At 33.0% G+C, this 16,767-nt stretch overlaps 1 protein-coding gene across 1 annotated transcript in view; it reads right to left on the reverse strand.

The window, feature by feature from the left end:
* LOC148274422 (uncharacterized) overlaps positions 1-16,767 on the reverse strand; it is a gene marked incomplete at its 5' end in the record, with an annotated part of 91,297 nt that overhangs the window by 52,605 nt on the left and 21,925 nt on the right. The window contains one exon of the mRNA XM_088237139.1: positions 8,023-8,150. Within this exon, the coding sequence (XP_088093265.1) occupies positions 8,023-8,150 (128 nt within the window). The remainder of the gene's footprint in view (positions 1-8,022; positions 8,151-16,767) is intronic.

Below are 16,767 nucleotides of genomic sequence, written 5' to 3' on the forward strand. Positions count from 1 at the left end.
ACACCACACATTCAATATTAAATGGCTCCAATTACAGATCAGTCAATTCAATATTTGTATAATATGCAGAAATGTAGTATTTAAAATGAATTATTAAATGAATATGGTTTAATCCTAATAATATATTTCCTGTGTCGCAAATCTAGCGATGAATGTATTTTTTGTAATAAAACATTTACCTACCTATTTAATATAATCATTATATTATTTCTCAGGCTGAGAACCTCGGGATGATCAAATCATGAAAAGTGTACAAGTACAGAGACAGGTAAAATGTCCTTTAATATTTTTAAATGAAAGAAGGAACAAATTGTCTATGTTTTCCATTTAATGATATAAATAAAATTACTTAGCAACGATCAAAACGTATAAGGTTAGCCACCTTATCAAAGTCAGACGATTCTGGCGTAAATACTTAATTAAAGTACTCCGATCAATCTAATACATCTTCTTCACAAGTCAGTACTGGCGAAGTAGTGTCTCTCATTGTAGAAGCAAAGTTGACTAAACATCAGTATTTATTAATAAAATGATTTGTGCATTTCAAAAGAGCTGCTTATACTCTTCCATCTTCGGTATGTATTCAATGCAAAAAAGCGGTGCTATCCATCGGAGAAAACAATCACAGAATCAATGGGATGAATGAATTAAATACCTTTCTAGATCATTTAAATGCATTACATCCTCTGATAAAGTTTACAATGGAATTACAAACGAACGACTCTCTTCCATTCTTGGATGTAGAAGTAAAAAGAAAACCAAACGGCAGTCTTGGGCATACGGTGTATAGAAAACCAACACATACGAATCGATACTTACACGCTGATTCACATCATCATCCAGCCCAAAAACGAGGATTAATAAATACACTTCTAACAAGAGCGACTCGAATATGCGAAGATTCCGAAAAGGGCGAAGAGTTCAACAAAATTTCACATGCATTGGAGCATAATGGATATAAGAAGAAACAAATTGACAACATTATTAAATCGCAAGGGACAAAGAAGAACAAGGAAGAAGATATTACCAGAGGGACTGCATACCTAACATATGTACAGAATGTAACTGACAGGATAGCCAAAGTGCTGAAGAAACAAAATATTGCAACAACGTTTGGGACTGTGGGAAAAATAAAAGACCATTTAGTAAACCCAAAAGATAAAAATCCTCTGGAAACTGAAGCCGTGTACAAACTAAGTTGCCAAGGATGTGATAAAGTGTATATTGGACAAACAGGGCGCACAGCAAAGAAGAGAATTGACGAACACAAAAGAGCGTGTAAACTTGGGCATCCAGACAAATCCGCAATAGCGGAACACTTTATAGACACAGGACATTTTTTCGCCTTTGAACCAAAAATTCTACATAAACCTAGTAATTATAGTGCACGAATAATAAAAGAGGCAATTGAAATACACAGACATCCAGATAATATAAACAATGACGACGGGCTTAAATTAAATTCAACATGGTTCCCAGCACTACATATGACAAAAACGAATAGATATGTGCCTACTGCCGGCTGCGACACAGTACAAATTACTAGTACATAAACATAATTATTCTTTCCTACAAAACTAGAAATGTGCCTACTGCTGACTGTGACACGGTACAAATTACTAGTACATAAACACATACATTTCTTTAAAACACACAGTTTTCCCTGAAGATGGCTCCTGCAATGGTAGCCGAAACGTCGGATCAAATCCAACATACACGGTATCACCCAAAAAAGATACATAATATTAATCACAGAATCGTCTGCCGAAATAAAATCGCAATCTTTGTTAGATCACACCACAAACCGTGTTCTTGAATCTCAAAAGGAAGTTTTAGAAAGTTTTAAGTGCTCTGACTTGTTATATAATTACGGCCTTAATAAGGATCTGATAGCCAGGTGTTGCCATTTGCTGCAATGTTTGTCATCACAATATAATATAAAACAAGTTAAGTAAAGGGATTACACGTTACAAACTGCTCAACAACTGGTTCAGGAATACCATGGAACTACTTGCCATCTTCTGTCCATAAAATACCTATTCATAGGTCTGAGGTGATTGAGCATGCGTTATTGTCTATTGGAGAGTTATCTGAGGAAGCAGCGGAATAACGCAACAAAAATATTAAGCTTTTTAGGCGCGATAACCCACGAAAAATGTCACGAACTTTATCTAATACCGATCTCTTACATAGACTTCTTCTTACTTCAGATCCCTTCATTTCAAGCCTTAGGAATTTGCCTCGTAAGAAGAAGTCTATATTGTCAAAAAAAGGTATTAAAATTGTTGTGTTTAATTATTTTTTTAAAGTGCAACTAAAAGTTTTTAAAAAGTTTTTTTGAAAATATAGATTTTTGTAAATATTATGTGCTGAAATTTTTATTTATGTAAAATGAAAACAACCACACTCAATTTAATTAATAAACTATATATTTCAATAAAACGAGTTGTTTTTTTCTGAAATTAGTCATTCTTATGAAAAAGTATTTTTTTAAATACAGTAGCATATGCTTTGAATGTTTATTACAACAGCCAAAGGCTATGACCGCCCCTCTATGAACGCGGGACCACCGTGCATAGTGAAGGTAAATATTTTTTGGATTTTAATCCAGCATATACAAATTTTACTTTCCAAATCCGATGGAAAAATGACCATTTGAAGATTACAAAAAATAGAATACCATTTAAATTAAAAAAAGGGAGATAATATCGAGTCTTGTATCCTATGTAGACTCGAAAAAAATAATGCGTATTGGTTAAAAATTAATAAAAATGATGGTTATTATAATGTGTAATACTAGTTTGTAAAATATATATATTTTTTAGCCGGCCATACAAAAATAACACGTAAAGACGCGTGCCTTTGTACGCACTTTATGCGTCTAATTCAAGTATTCCGTACGATTTTTAATTTCGTACACTCAGAGACATCTGTTAGAAGCTTGATAAAACACTAGGACACAAATAATGATTAAAATTATCGACACGACAGCGCAGCGGCTTAAATGAGAGTTTCTAAAAATTGACTAAAATTTTGTGGCCTGCTAGGAACTACCATGACAATACCTAAGGGCACAGAAATGTTTGAGCACTAGATATAAATTAATTCATTTAATCGATTTTAAATAAACCACTTAGAAGTTTTGATGGTCGGCATGAGATATTATTTGTAAGAGAGGGGTCAACAATCGGGCTGATAACTTGGGCCAGAATTTATATTTTTGATTGAAATATTAGTCAAAATGACTTGAAATATAGTTTAAAACTGGGTATTATGTATTAAAAAATTTCCTAATATTAATTTATTAACACTCAGATGAGATATCTTTGATCAGACCCTGCTTTACAAAATTTTAAATAATACATTTAATTCCCCAGAACTAATTAATCTACTTGCTTACCGTGTCCCCTCCAGACCAACTAGACTGTCTGATATTTTCTATATTCGTAGCATTAAAACTTATCATCAGAAACATTATACCATCCCTCGTATGTGTGAAGCATTCAACAAGAATTTTAAGTCTTGATATATTTAACACTCCATATAATAGGTAGAGAAGAGAACCAATGGGCTTGATTCAGAATAACAGAGAATGGACGTTTTGTCTCTTTTTTTGCTCGACATCATTAAATGTAATGCAATTTTCCACTCCTACTTTCCTTCAATCATCCTTCACCACTCCTCATCAATTTACTTATTTTCCTTCCCACTATCTCCTTGTTTTGTCCGTGTTTCTTTTATTTTAATATATGGTTTATTTATCGCTTTATTTTAAAATTACAGTAATTATTAAAGGTTCTATCTAGATCTAGATTTAGATTTAGATTGAATTATTTATGATAAAATAGAAGTTTTTTAAACTTTAAATATTACATTACATATTTTATTTGTACGAAATATTCCCAAATAGCAAAAGTGCTGGTATGAGGGGATATTATATATAATAACAAAAATATAGAACCGGTAATTCAAAACTTGAATAAAACAAATCTGCCCAATAGTAAAGATATTTGTCAGTCTTCTTCGCTAGATTAGAGCAGTTATTAAAAAAACATAAATTTTAAAACAATAATATAAATTATAAATTAAGTCAAACATTACACCATGTTCTTTTTGAAATATATTTTTTTAACAAATATGAAGCTAAATATTTTGAGTTTGTCCAAATTTTTGTAGACAAGGACTGAATCAACTACCTGGGGAGCTGTTTATATTAACATATTACAACAGAGATGAAGAACATTTAAGATAAGGTAATTTAGAAGTCTAGGCATCTACAGGGCTTACGACCTGTCAATGGCTGGTTTAAGTGGCCACTTTACACACTGTGTAACATTCACCATTCTGCCTATATTTGAACATCTACATTCCTTCAATTCTTTCATCTGTTGATGTTTGTGAAGTTAAAGAGCTGAAACCTTTATTTATGCGGGTAAGATTCATATAATTGAATTATTTCACCTACATACTAGGCAACGCCTAAAAATGTTATTTTTTTTAATTTCTATACTTCTTCATGGACCAGGTAATTTATCAACAATATTTTGAGTTTGTCCAAATTTTTGTAGACAAGGACTGGATTCAACTCCCTGGGGAGCTGTTTATATTAACATTTTGTTCAAATATAGGCAGAATGGTGAATGTTACACAGTGTGTAAAGTGGCCACTTAAACCAGCCATTGACAGGTCATAAGCCCTGTAGATGCCTAGACTTCTAAATTACCTTCTCTTAAATGTTCTTCATCTCTGTTGTAATATGTTAAAATATTAAGCCGTTGTGAATATTAATTTTGGAGTATAAATATCTTATGATTTGTCATCGGCTAGGAGTGATCACTTTACAATGCTTGTAACATTTACCATTCTGCCTATGAGTAGTTCCACTGTGTGTAAAACAATATCTTAACCTAGCGGAAGGAAAAAGAGTCGAGTCGAGCAGCCGCCGCATGTATTTAAAATACACTATAATGTATGTAAAATACTAAATTTGAATATAATAATTGATAATATGAACTAATACATATTATTAGATGGCAGGCCCTACTGTTTTTATATATTAACATTTTTTTATAGTTTCTATTAAACTTATAATCATATAACCTGTACATCTGTTTGTATTCAAAATAAATAAATAAATAACGAATAACCATAGAATTAAGAATAGTCCAGAAGGAGCGTAGAATCATATTTGAATACATCGGACTGTGTCCAATAATTCCCCCACTATGCCTCACTTTCGCCGCGCGCATTCGTGATGCCGCCGCGTAAAGCTAGGGTTTCCTAGGACAGCGGTGCCCGTATTTTAACGGCCGTAGTGAACGGTGATGCGGTGGATAACCGTCGTAACGGTGACTAGAGTGTGGTTTCCTAGGAAAACGGTGTTATCAACACCATTTAACACCGTTTCCCTAGGAAACCACTCTCTAGTCGACGTTACGACGGCTGTCTACCGCATCACCGTTCACTACGGCCGTTAAAATACGGGCACCGCTGTCCTAGGAAACCCTAGCTTAACGATAGGAAAAATACAATTATAACACAAATGTAAGGTTAAAAAAAAGCAATCTGTTAATTTCTCTAAAATATTATTGTGCACGCGGAAATATTGATTGACACAACAGAAAAGATAAGTAAAGGATCATTTATTAAGAGTAATTTAATTAATGAACTTTGAACTTGAAAAATAAAACAAATTTTATTTTACGTAAAACGGATATTTTCATATCATGTTAAATAATATTTAATGTTTTAAAGATAATGTCGGTCAAATTTTCCACGATAGAGTTGTTTAATCTGAGATCCAATTTTCATTAGTTCTCTCATTAGATGAGGTAAAAAAATTTACTACCCTGGCAACACTAACGAAATGTTCATTTTGTTTCTTTGACAATCTGAAAGATGTAAAAATAATTAAATTTTTAAGTAATGCATTTGTTACATACACATTTATTTGCTAATTACACATGAAATGTGAGTGCATCCTGTTTCTTTAAGATCCAAGCAGTATTTCTACACTTTAAAAGGACACAACACGGCATTGTTGAATTCAAATCAGGAGTTGTGTACCGAGCGACGTCTGCAAAGAAACTAATGAATCAACACGTAAACCTACTCATTTATGAGTAGTTTAGTCGCCTTCTGTTTGATGTGCGTATGCGGTTTCTGAACTATTCTTAATTCTATGCGTTTAATAATATATGTAATGAATGTTACGGGCAGAATTAAATTCTTATTTTCTAAATTTTTTTCTAAAGATTTTCTAAAATCAGCGAAGGGGCCGGAACCCTTTCAAACTGACGGAATTTATAAGCTGAATGAGGAAATAATTCCTGAAAGAGCTAAAGACCCCTACTGGAAAATGTTTTCTTACGCGCGGTAAAAATTAGAGAATTGAGTTGTACGGCAAAGTTTCCTGAAAATGTACAAAAAAATATTTATATCTATATTTTGATAAAAACGAACTTTTTTGAACGACGTCACTAGTTCATATCAATAAATTTTTAAAAAATTAAAAAATTTCATTAAAAAAAAATTAAAATTATAAAGTAGGAGAAGCCTAGTAGGAGAATACCCATGCTAAGGCAGTCTAACATATACGTTTATTCATATATTTCCATATACATGCACACACACGCGTGTACACATATAAACATACATACACATACACACACACACATATACACATAAACACACACAATATACATGCATATTTGGTTACGCGTGAATGTTTACTGCAATTTATATGTTTTGACAAATTACAACAGGGATGGAGAATACCTTAAATAAGGGAACCTGTCATTGGCTGGTTTAAGTGGCCACTTTACACACTGTGTAACATTCACCATTCTGCCCATGTTTAAACATCCACATTTCCTCACTCTTCCATGTGTTGACTTTTCTCTTCTCAATAATGTTTTCCCTCTCTGTTGCAATAAATTTAAATATGAAATATTTTAGTTGAAACCTTTTTTTATAGAATTGCTTTTAAAAAAAAAAGAGGATAATTCTGGTTGTAATATTCAATTGGTAACAACATCTTATTCACGTTTTTATGACTTTCATACCTGCTCTTACCGCTACCAATAAAATTATTGTTTTTATCTAATTTATGATTTATGATTATTGCGCAATAAAAATTTAAAATAGCAAAATCGTATGATTTCCTTATTTTGCGCGCATTTTACCAGACTACAGCTTTAACCCTTACGCTGCTACGCAGTTTTTCAAGAATCTAATCAGAAATCTTATTATTAATACATTTTAAAAATATTTAATCGAATACGTTGTTTTCCAAACACACTACTGTTTTAAAAATTAATAGCAATTCCAAGAAAAATCTTCCATTTCATAAATATCTAATTCAAGCCCAGTGGAGTGAGCAAGATAGACAACTCGTGCCGCCCGCAACACATTCTCGTACAGCGGTTGTAAACCCTTTCTTAATCGAAAAAAAAAACAAACAAAAATGATCTCGCACAGCAATCTCAAGGCGCATTGTTTTAATAGTTATTATTGAAACGACAGTATTATGATGGTTTTTATGTTGATTGCGGGGCAAAGTGCCCTTATTATAAAACCTACCACTTCCATCAATGCATGCTAAACAAAATTTGAGTAAAATATATCTTGAATGATTCATATGAACAAGTGACGTCGTTCAAAGTAGTTCGTTTTTATTAAAATATTTTATATTATTTTTTATTAATTTTCAAGAAACTTTGCTGTACAATTTAATGTTCGAATTTTTAACGCGCGTAAGAAAACATTTTTTGTATTAAATTTTCCGTAGGGCTGAAATAGGTACGAAACTGAATAATAACCCATCGAATAAGTAATTTTCATGTTTTGAAAATGTTTTATACCACTGACGGCTAAGTGCAACAAGCAGTTCCCGAATTCATTTATCCTTTTGGGGATTATGACGTCAGCATCAGTCTAGTTAGAACTTTATGATAGGGATTAACAACAACGATATATCGTTGTTTAGCAGTCTAAGGGTTAAATATCTATGAACTTATTTACCTGGGGTATTTGCGGCAACTGCCTCTTCTTCGGACTGCCCGTCGGAGTGGCGGTAGCAGACCTAGACTGGAATCTCGGAGCACACTGGGCTGGAAGTGTACTCTGGCCGTTTCCACACCCCGTGAAATCTGGAAAACAAAATCGCATTCTTTACTACGCACGACACGCTCGGACATTATGATGCTCTTCAGCCAATGTGATGTGAACAACTCAATACAATAATTGATTTATTTCTTGCGAATGCAATATTACATTAATAAGGGTCTATGAAATACCGTTGAGTGAAAAAAAAGAGCCTGGCCTCTGTGCGGAAGGCGAGAGTTCCAAAGGCGAATCGTCAAAATAATCGAGCTTACCATTTATATTATATTTGACTTTCGATAATAATGTTTTATAGTAAATATGTTTATGCGAAAATAAATAATTGTGATTTATTATAAATAACCACCACCATTTATATCCTCCTAAAAGTGCCCCCAGAGCCTAGCCCGTTCTCAGTGAACGATGAAACTACCCGATTACCTCAGCTTATTTCTCCATAGAAAAAAGTACACTATATTTTACATCTTTAACCCAAGTCAGCTTTTTTAGTACTAAAACAAGCTTGCCGATTACAAATATTATTTTAAGATTCTTTGTTTGGAAACTAGTACTTCGAACATTATTTCCGAAGGACTTTGATAGAATACCGTTGACATATTATAAATCACGTGGGACATGTGGCGTCCGCAGTGGCCATTTTTGGCATTATTCATTTTAAAAGGGATCGGCCAGTGCTCAGTGTTGACAATTACCGCTGAATGTCATTGGGGTATTTGTTAATTAACTTTTGTACAAGTAATGTATTAAATTAGTGCATAATAAAGCTACGTACATCGCGTGGTTAGTAATAATTGTTGTTTGAGTTGATTTTCACAGAACCACAAAAAAAAATTGTCATTTTCAATTATATAACTTTCATATTATGAACTTAACATATGTGTAGGTACAAATTAATTTGAGTTTTTTGTAGATTACCAATCAAATAAATCACGGCTCGCCCCTGGAGAGTTCTCATTTTGCTAAATCTCCCCCTCCAAGCCCAGATAAATATGTTTTCAATTTTTAATTTTAAACTCCTGCAAAAAACGGTTTATTGCATTGGCCACGCCATTAATACGTCACGATTCGGTTAAATTTTTAACTTTGTTTGTGGCCGTCTAAATTCAAATGGAACTTCGTCACGAATCTTAACGTCAAAATCGTCAAGGCCAAACATGTCGTGTTTTTGTAAAAACATTTTTTTTATCAATTTAATTTTTAAAATTGTGAATGGCAACATTTCTTTACAATATTCATTTTAATTTTGAACATACAATTAATTTTTCTTAATCCATTTTACCTGTTTTTATCGGTATTCGTAGTTATATTTCCCTATTATTTGATAGAATTCCATTTTCCATTGTTGGTAAGGTATTGAAAAAAAACATCTTTGGATTCAATTCTACTCTTGATAATATTCTAACAAAACAATATTATTAAAATAAAAAATAGTTTTTTATTTATTTTTTATATTCTATCATTAATTTTCAATCATTCTTAAATGCATTGTTCAAAACTTTATTTATTTATTTTTTAATATTTTAAACATGTAGGAACGTTTGTGTGTATGCATACTTGATTTCAATTTAATTTAATTTATCTAAACATATGTACGTATTCTCTTTTAAATATCGTGATGATTGGGTAAATTTGTGTACCTATGCAAATGCAACATTTTAGAATACGACGAAAATTTATTGCGTATGGCGCTTATTTATTGCGCATTGCGCGGATTTATTTCACGCGGCGCGTATTTTTAACGCACGGCGCGTATTTATAGGGCATAGCGCGGATGTACTGAGCATGGTGCGTATTTATTGCGCACGGCGCGTACTTATTGAGCACAATGCGTATTTATTCCGCATAGCTGGTATTTATTGCTCACAACGCGGATTTAAATCTTATTATAAAACAGGAAGCTGTACTGAGTAAAAACCAACAATAAAATTTATTGTTCTGATTTACAAGCCAGCGCAGCGTCGCTAATTTACAACAGATACTATCCACGACAATTGTATCACTATGCAATACAGTCCGCAATATTAAAACCATATAAATTCAATAGAATCTGTTAAAAAAAGTTCTTAAAGTACCTTTTGTATAAGTCCCAAATTTCTAACCCACGTTCAAATTCAAATTACGAGCAACTTCTAACTCTTTTTCATTTTAATTCTCTGATAAAACGCCGCGTTGTTTTCGATATAAAATTTCTGTATAAAATATTAAACTACAAAGTAGATACTAACCAAGTGGCCACTTGAACCCAACCTATGACAGGTCATAAGCCCTGTAAACGCTCGAATATCCATAATCTTGAAACAAAAATTCTACCCATCTCTGTAGTGATATAAATAATAATATACCTACTCCCCCTTGGGATAAAAAAAAAACCCAGAATTGTGTGTGTATAAATATGTAAATATATATACATACCAAAAATAATATTGTGTAAAAACATGATCTGGTCAAAATTAAGTAAATAAAATTGCAGAGCCATCTGCAGGCGATTACTAGTAATTAATTTAACTCGGATAGAGTCTTAGCTACATAAATAAAGTAATTTGCTTTAATACTTAACCTCAATATTAAATACATAGATGGCGCTCCAAACGCGCTAGCGAAAGCTTTCCCTGTTTCATGACATATATACTAAAACCAAAAATGTCACCGATATGGATATTCGCTAATAAGCGGAATGGGGAATGTTGTAGAATTCTACATAAAAGTGGCCACTTGAACCCAACCTATGACAGGTCATAAGCCCTGTAAACGCTCGAATATCCATAATCTTGAAACAAAAATTCTACCCATCTCTGTAGTGATATAAATAATAATTAGATACTAACCTTTTAAATAAAATATAAATAAATGCAGGATTGAAAACACTCAGACATCGGGAAATATTTAAACTGCCTTTGTTTTCAAATAATGCTACATACCACACACCTATGGCCCGCATGTGTCGGGAATATAATATATACTGCCGAAACAATAAAATTGACATTTTTCATGATACTCTCTCAGCTTTTGCAAATAATCTCTTAGGAATAAATCTTATTCAATAAGTACACACGTACAACTTATTTTTTATAGCATTGTATCCTATATAAACAAAAATATTAAAAATATGTATTACAACTTAACGTATAAATCTATTTTGTGTAATTCTATAATTGAAGATATATATGCATGTTAAATTATTTCGACGAATGCTTTAAATTGTATGTTTTCTAGTATGTATCTTTGTTGAATTACCTAATAAAATAAAATAAAAATAAAATAAAGACAAGCAGGAAAAATATACATAAATATATTTATGTGGATGTAAGGGTGTGTATGTGTATGTGTATGTGTATGTGTGTGTATATATATGTACGTATGTGTATGTGGGTATTTGTATATGTATGTGCATGTATATATATATGTTTATATGCATGTATATGTATGTGTGTAAGTATGTTTCTAAGAAAAGCTTGCTGACATAATTAACATTAACCGTATTTTGAAAATAAAGATGTATGTATAAAATGTGCCTGTGTATATGAATTTATTATAAAATTAAGATTTTAATTTATTTTTTACAAGTAGTAAATTTTCTCAATTTTTAAAATTGTTTAATTTATTGTATTATTTTGTTTTGCATTTTTGTTTCTTTTTTATATTATTTTGTAAACTTACCAAACACTAGAGCCAGAATCTTTTTTGGCAAATTCAGCCTTAAGTGTTCCATTTTTTTATTGTATGTATTGTTTTTTTTATGCTTACAAAGGTTTTTAATAAAAAAATAAAAAAGGGTGTATTTGTGTGGCAGTAAGAATGCACACGTGAGTGTGTATGTGCATTATTTTATATTATATTAATCATAAAAATTAAAAAAAAATTATTAAAAAAAAAAAAAAAAATTTTTTTTTTTATTTTCCCGATTTTTTAAACAAAATTCCCAAAATATATTAAGTATGTATAAAATATCGCTATAAAGAAGTCGAAGAATTCAACAGAAAGTATTTTTTTAAATATTCAAGTAATATACGATGTACGATAAATTTGGAGACGAATTCATTTTAACGCGGATAAGACGTTACGAAACGGCAACGAATTCGTTACGAAACAGCGACAAATTGGTTGCAAAACGGCGACGATTCGTTACAAAACGGTGGCGAAATCGTTACGAAAAGAACAATTTGAAACTCGACGCGACAAAGCGGCGACAAAAAACGCGCAACCCCGCATTTATATGTTTGTTAATAAATAAAAAAATGAAGAATGCAAAACGAATCCGTGGCGTAAAAAATATTGTAAATATTGAAACAAGTAAAAAAGCTGTTTGTAATGTAAGGAAAGTTACGTATACTTTATGGCATCGCTTTTTTCGTCAGGCAGTTATCAAATTGAATAAAAAATAATTGAATATATTATAACAGAGACGAATAAGATTTTCTAGAAAGAAATAAAGAAGTCTAGGCATTTACAGGGCTTATGACCTGTCATCGGCTGTTTTTTTATTTTTATATTTATTTATTAAACTTTTTGTACATAATGTTATTTGTACATTGGTGGGCAGGGCTTATTTTCATATAGCAATTTCTTTGAACCAACTAATAAAATAATAGTTTTATTTTTATAATTCAAGTAACAGAACATATTCGATAGAAAATAAAGATTAAAAAGCTCAAGATATTTCAAAATAGAAATAAACGTATTTGTTTATAAATTACCTTAAATCAAAACTATTACTCAATGGGAAAAAGGAAAAAAGAGGAAAGGAGGAGAGATTAAGGAAGATAAATGATTTGAACAGAGATGCTGTAATAACATCTTTGATGGTGGATGGGAGAAGATTCCACAGTCGAGCCGCATGGACACTATTTGAGTTAGAGAAGAAAGAGGAATTGTGGATGGGTATTAAGAGAGTGCCTTGAGAATTAGAACGAAGAGGTAAACCATGAACTGATAAGCGTTGAAATTTTTCACGCAGGTATATAGGAGCGTTAGGACTATGAAGTACATTGAACAGAAGTGAGAGGGAGTGATAGTCTCTCCGCTGTCTAATTTTGAGCCATTTCAGTTGCCTACGATAATCAGAAATGTGGTCATATTTCTTAAGACCAAGTGTAAGTTTGAGTGGCTAAAGATAAATATGAAAATGATATATTCACCCATTTCGTTCAGCATTGTTTCAATGGAGGAAGGAAGGTTGTATTTTTGGGCAACACAATATTTTCATTGTAGTTAATAATTTAAAATTTTCTAGTGTGTTCAAGTGTTAACTACGCAATTTCTAGTTGGAGAATGCCTGAAATTTTATATGACTTGCGATATCTATGGAAACCGGCTGCGTCGTACGAATCTGGCTAACATCCAACGCTGTTATATGCCACTTGCCAAACTATCTCTCTTCTACCCCCACACTACGCAGAGAATTAATTCTCGGGATCCCGACCGTGACCCTTTTAGGGCGCATTTGGATCCCGGGATCTCGGCCCTAATTGGGGACAGTTGGATCCCGGGATACCAGTCCTATTTGGGGACATTTGGTCACGTAACTTCAGCCATATTTGGGGACATTTTGGTCCTGGTATCTGCATCCAATGTGAGGACGTTTGAATTCAGGTATTTTGTTTATATTTAAATATACTGCAACAGAGAGGGAAAACATTATTGAGAAGGGAATATGGAAATATAGGAATTTACAGGGCTTATGAACTGTCATTGGCTAGTTTAAAGACTATTTTACACACTGTGTAACATTCTCCACTCTGCCCATATTGCCTAGTAGGTGATTTTGTTCAGCCGGATGAATCTCACCCACATAATAAAATTTTCAGCTCGTTTACTTCACAAAAGTCAACAGATGGAAGAGTTGAGGATTTCCACATTTGTGGATGTTTGAACATGGGCAGAATGGTGAATGTTACACAGTGTGTAAACGTGGCCACTTAAACCATCCAATGACATATCATAAGTACTGTAAATGCCTAGACTTCCATATTCCCTTCTAGATAATGTAGAGGGAAACTCTCTGTTGCAATAAATTTCAATAAGAAAAACTCCCTAGGGAGGAAATCCAGCCAGTCTGCAAGCATTTGGACCTACTCAAACATTGTTGATTTTGTTTCTATATCAATTGAATTCCGACAATTTGGCCCTGGATATGATCCCGGGTTGTTTTTGAGAACATTTAGATGCCGAAATTTGCCCTATTTGAGGATATACGGATTAAGGTCCTATTTTAGAATATTTGAATCCTGATATATCAGCTTTTTTATGGATATATTGATCCAGTGATTTGGTTCTATTTAAAGAAATTAGGACAGAATCTGCCTTATTTGGGAACCTTTTGTCGGGATCGTAGAACAACGACAGATATCTGAAAAATACGACATTGACTTTCTTTCATATTTGATATGGAAAAGGTTAGATAAAGGCTTTTTTCCAGGTATGAAAAAATATATATTTAACTAACTTGTGTATCAAATGGTACATATTTGTACTTATAAAGTTGTGACATAAAGTGTAAAAAAAAAATATTGCTCTCACGTAAAGTTGAAGAAAATCGAAAAACAGTGTTTTGCGATCCCGACAATTTGAATCCCAGCATCATGAAAAAACTTTGTGTGTAAAGTGGCCACTAAAACCTATCTTATTCTTGTCTTATCTTATTTTATCTCTAATTATTAATATTTTATATATTTTTGACACTTTTGCAATGATATTTACACACATGTCCACCCTCACTCCATTATAACACCCACTCACCCACCCTCTTACACACTTACGCTCACACAAACATGTATGTATTGTACGAGTATTCAATGTATTTCTGTGGATATCTGTTATTGGTTTTATTCTCTGTAAATTGTATATATTATTATTTTTTTACATGTATTACTGTTGATATTACTAATTATTAACACTTTGTATCCCGGAGCAGTGTAAACACGTGATTATATAACCACACGTTGTGTCCCGGTCCCGTGTTTTCACGTGATTTACCAGCTGCTAAAAAAAGTGCATTTTATTGACATCTAGTGACTTTTATTAATACTCTTTCGCTGCTGGTTAACTAAGTGAAAACACGGGACCAGGACACAACGCGTGGTCATTATAATCACGTGTTTACACGGCTCCGGGATACACATCACAAAAAAAGAAGTGAGACGCTGCAGGTATATGTGCGAATATTGCAATGTGGCTCTCCTTAAAGACCGATGTTGGCAAAACTATCATACAAAAATGATTTATTGAATTTGTTTTGTTTAAAATTAGAGAAATTAAAATTGATTTAACTTAGTATTTTCATAATTATGAGATGTTTAAGAAACCCTTCACAAAGCTTGAATTTTCACAAAAATGGGCCAGGCACAGGGTAAATTCTATGTGTATTCGGCCGGTGATCAAAGTGTTCAAATAAAAAATAAAAAATAAAAAAATAATTTAAAACCAGCCAATGACAGGTCATAAGCCCTGTAAATGCCTAGACTCCCATATTCCCTTCTCAAAAATATCTTCCCTCTCTGCTGTAACACATTGACACTGTCCACATTTCAACAGCCTTTTTATATCTAAAATGTGTAGGTTAGACAATTTTTCGCTCAACTTGGAGTTTTTAGGATATATCTTCCCGCTTTTCGTCGATCTCTTCGTTTCTATCACAGTGTGTGATGAAGGAGTATTGTCATTTGAAGTCTAATATCGTAAGTTAATTACTACATTAAGGTAACTACAAAATCAGCGGATAATTGATAAGATTAAGAAGGATTAAGGGTCTCCGAGATGGTTTGGTCACGTAGAACGAATGGACGACGAGAGAATGGTAAAACAAGTATATATGGCGAAAATGAACGGTAACGTGAGACGAGAACGACCGAGGAAGACGTGGCATGATCAGATAAACCAAAATCTTAAGTCTGGTCACGTCAAAAGCAGACAGAACCGAAGGGCATGTATGACAAGATGTATGAATGTGGAGGAAGATAGGAAAGTATGCCGGGATAGACGTGTGTGGCGGTCCATTCTCTTTGCATACCCCACAGGGAAATAGCGTGATGGTAATAGTAGTGGTAGATATTTTTGTACTTTGGTACGTGTATTCATGTTCTGTTTGTTCAGATTCTTACATAGGAATATTTATTTTCACGTAAGTGTTGTGAATGACTTAGGCCGTAAATGCAATAAATGTTTCTAAAAGGTCCTTAGATCAACCTCTCGCTCTCGGGATTGTCAAAATACGATCCCGGCACAGCAGCTTACCCACCACATACCGCACACCGCATCTGAGGACATAAGTCTCCTTGGCGGTGCCCACATACACGGAAAATTTGCTCGTTGTCAAGCGAGAAAAGCTGCCCGAAGGAGCTCTCAGAAATCCGGTAGCCTTAGCATCTTTGTGCTGAAAGAAAGTAATCCAGAAGTACAAAATATGTACTTCATTGGATTGAGAAGAGAGGGAAGTGAATCCTTCACTGACTGGGATTAAATTGATTGGACATGATCAATTCGCCGAAATGATAACAAAACTTTTTAAAAGCCTCGAAATTCTTTTTAGAAGCCACCAGATCTGTATATCCGACAGGACCTATAATAGGGCCACGGATAGTAGCGAGAAGCTCCATTCGGTAATCAAATTTTTAATTTATTACCAAAAGAACTTAAATTTAACTCACA

This window comes from Micrasema longulum, unplaced genomic scaffold (genome assembly GCF_059751315.1).
Source record: "Micrasema longulum isolate JH-2025_06_02 unplaced genomic scaffold, ASM5975131v1 h1tg001656l, whole genome shotgun sequence".
In the NCBI taxonomy this organism is placed as follows: Eukaryota; Metazoa; Arthropoda; class Insecta; order Trichoptera; family Brachycentridae; genus Micrasema; species Micrasema longulum.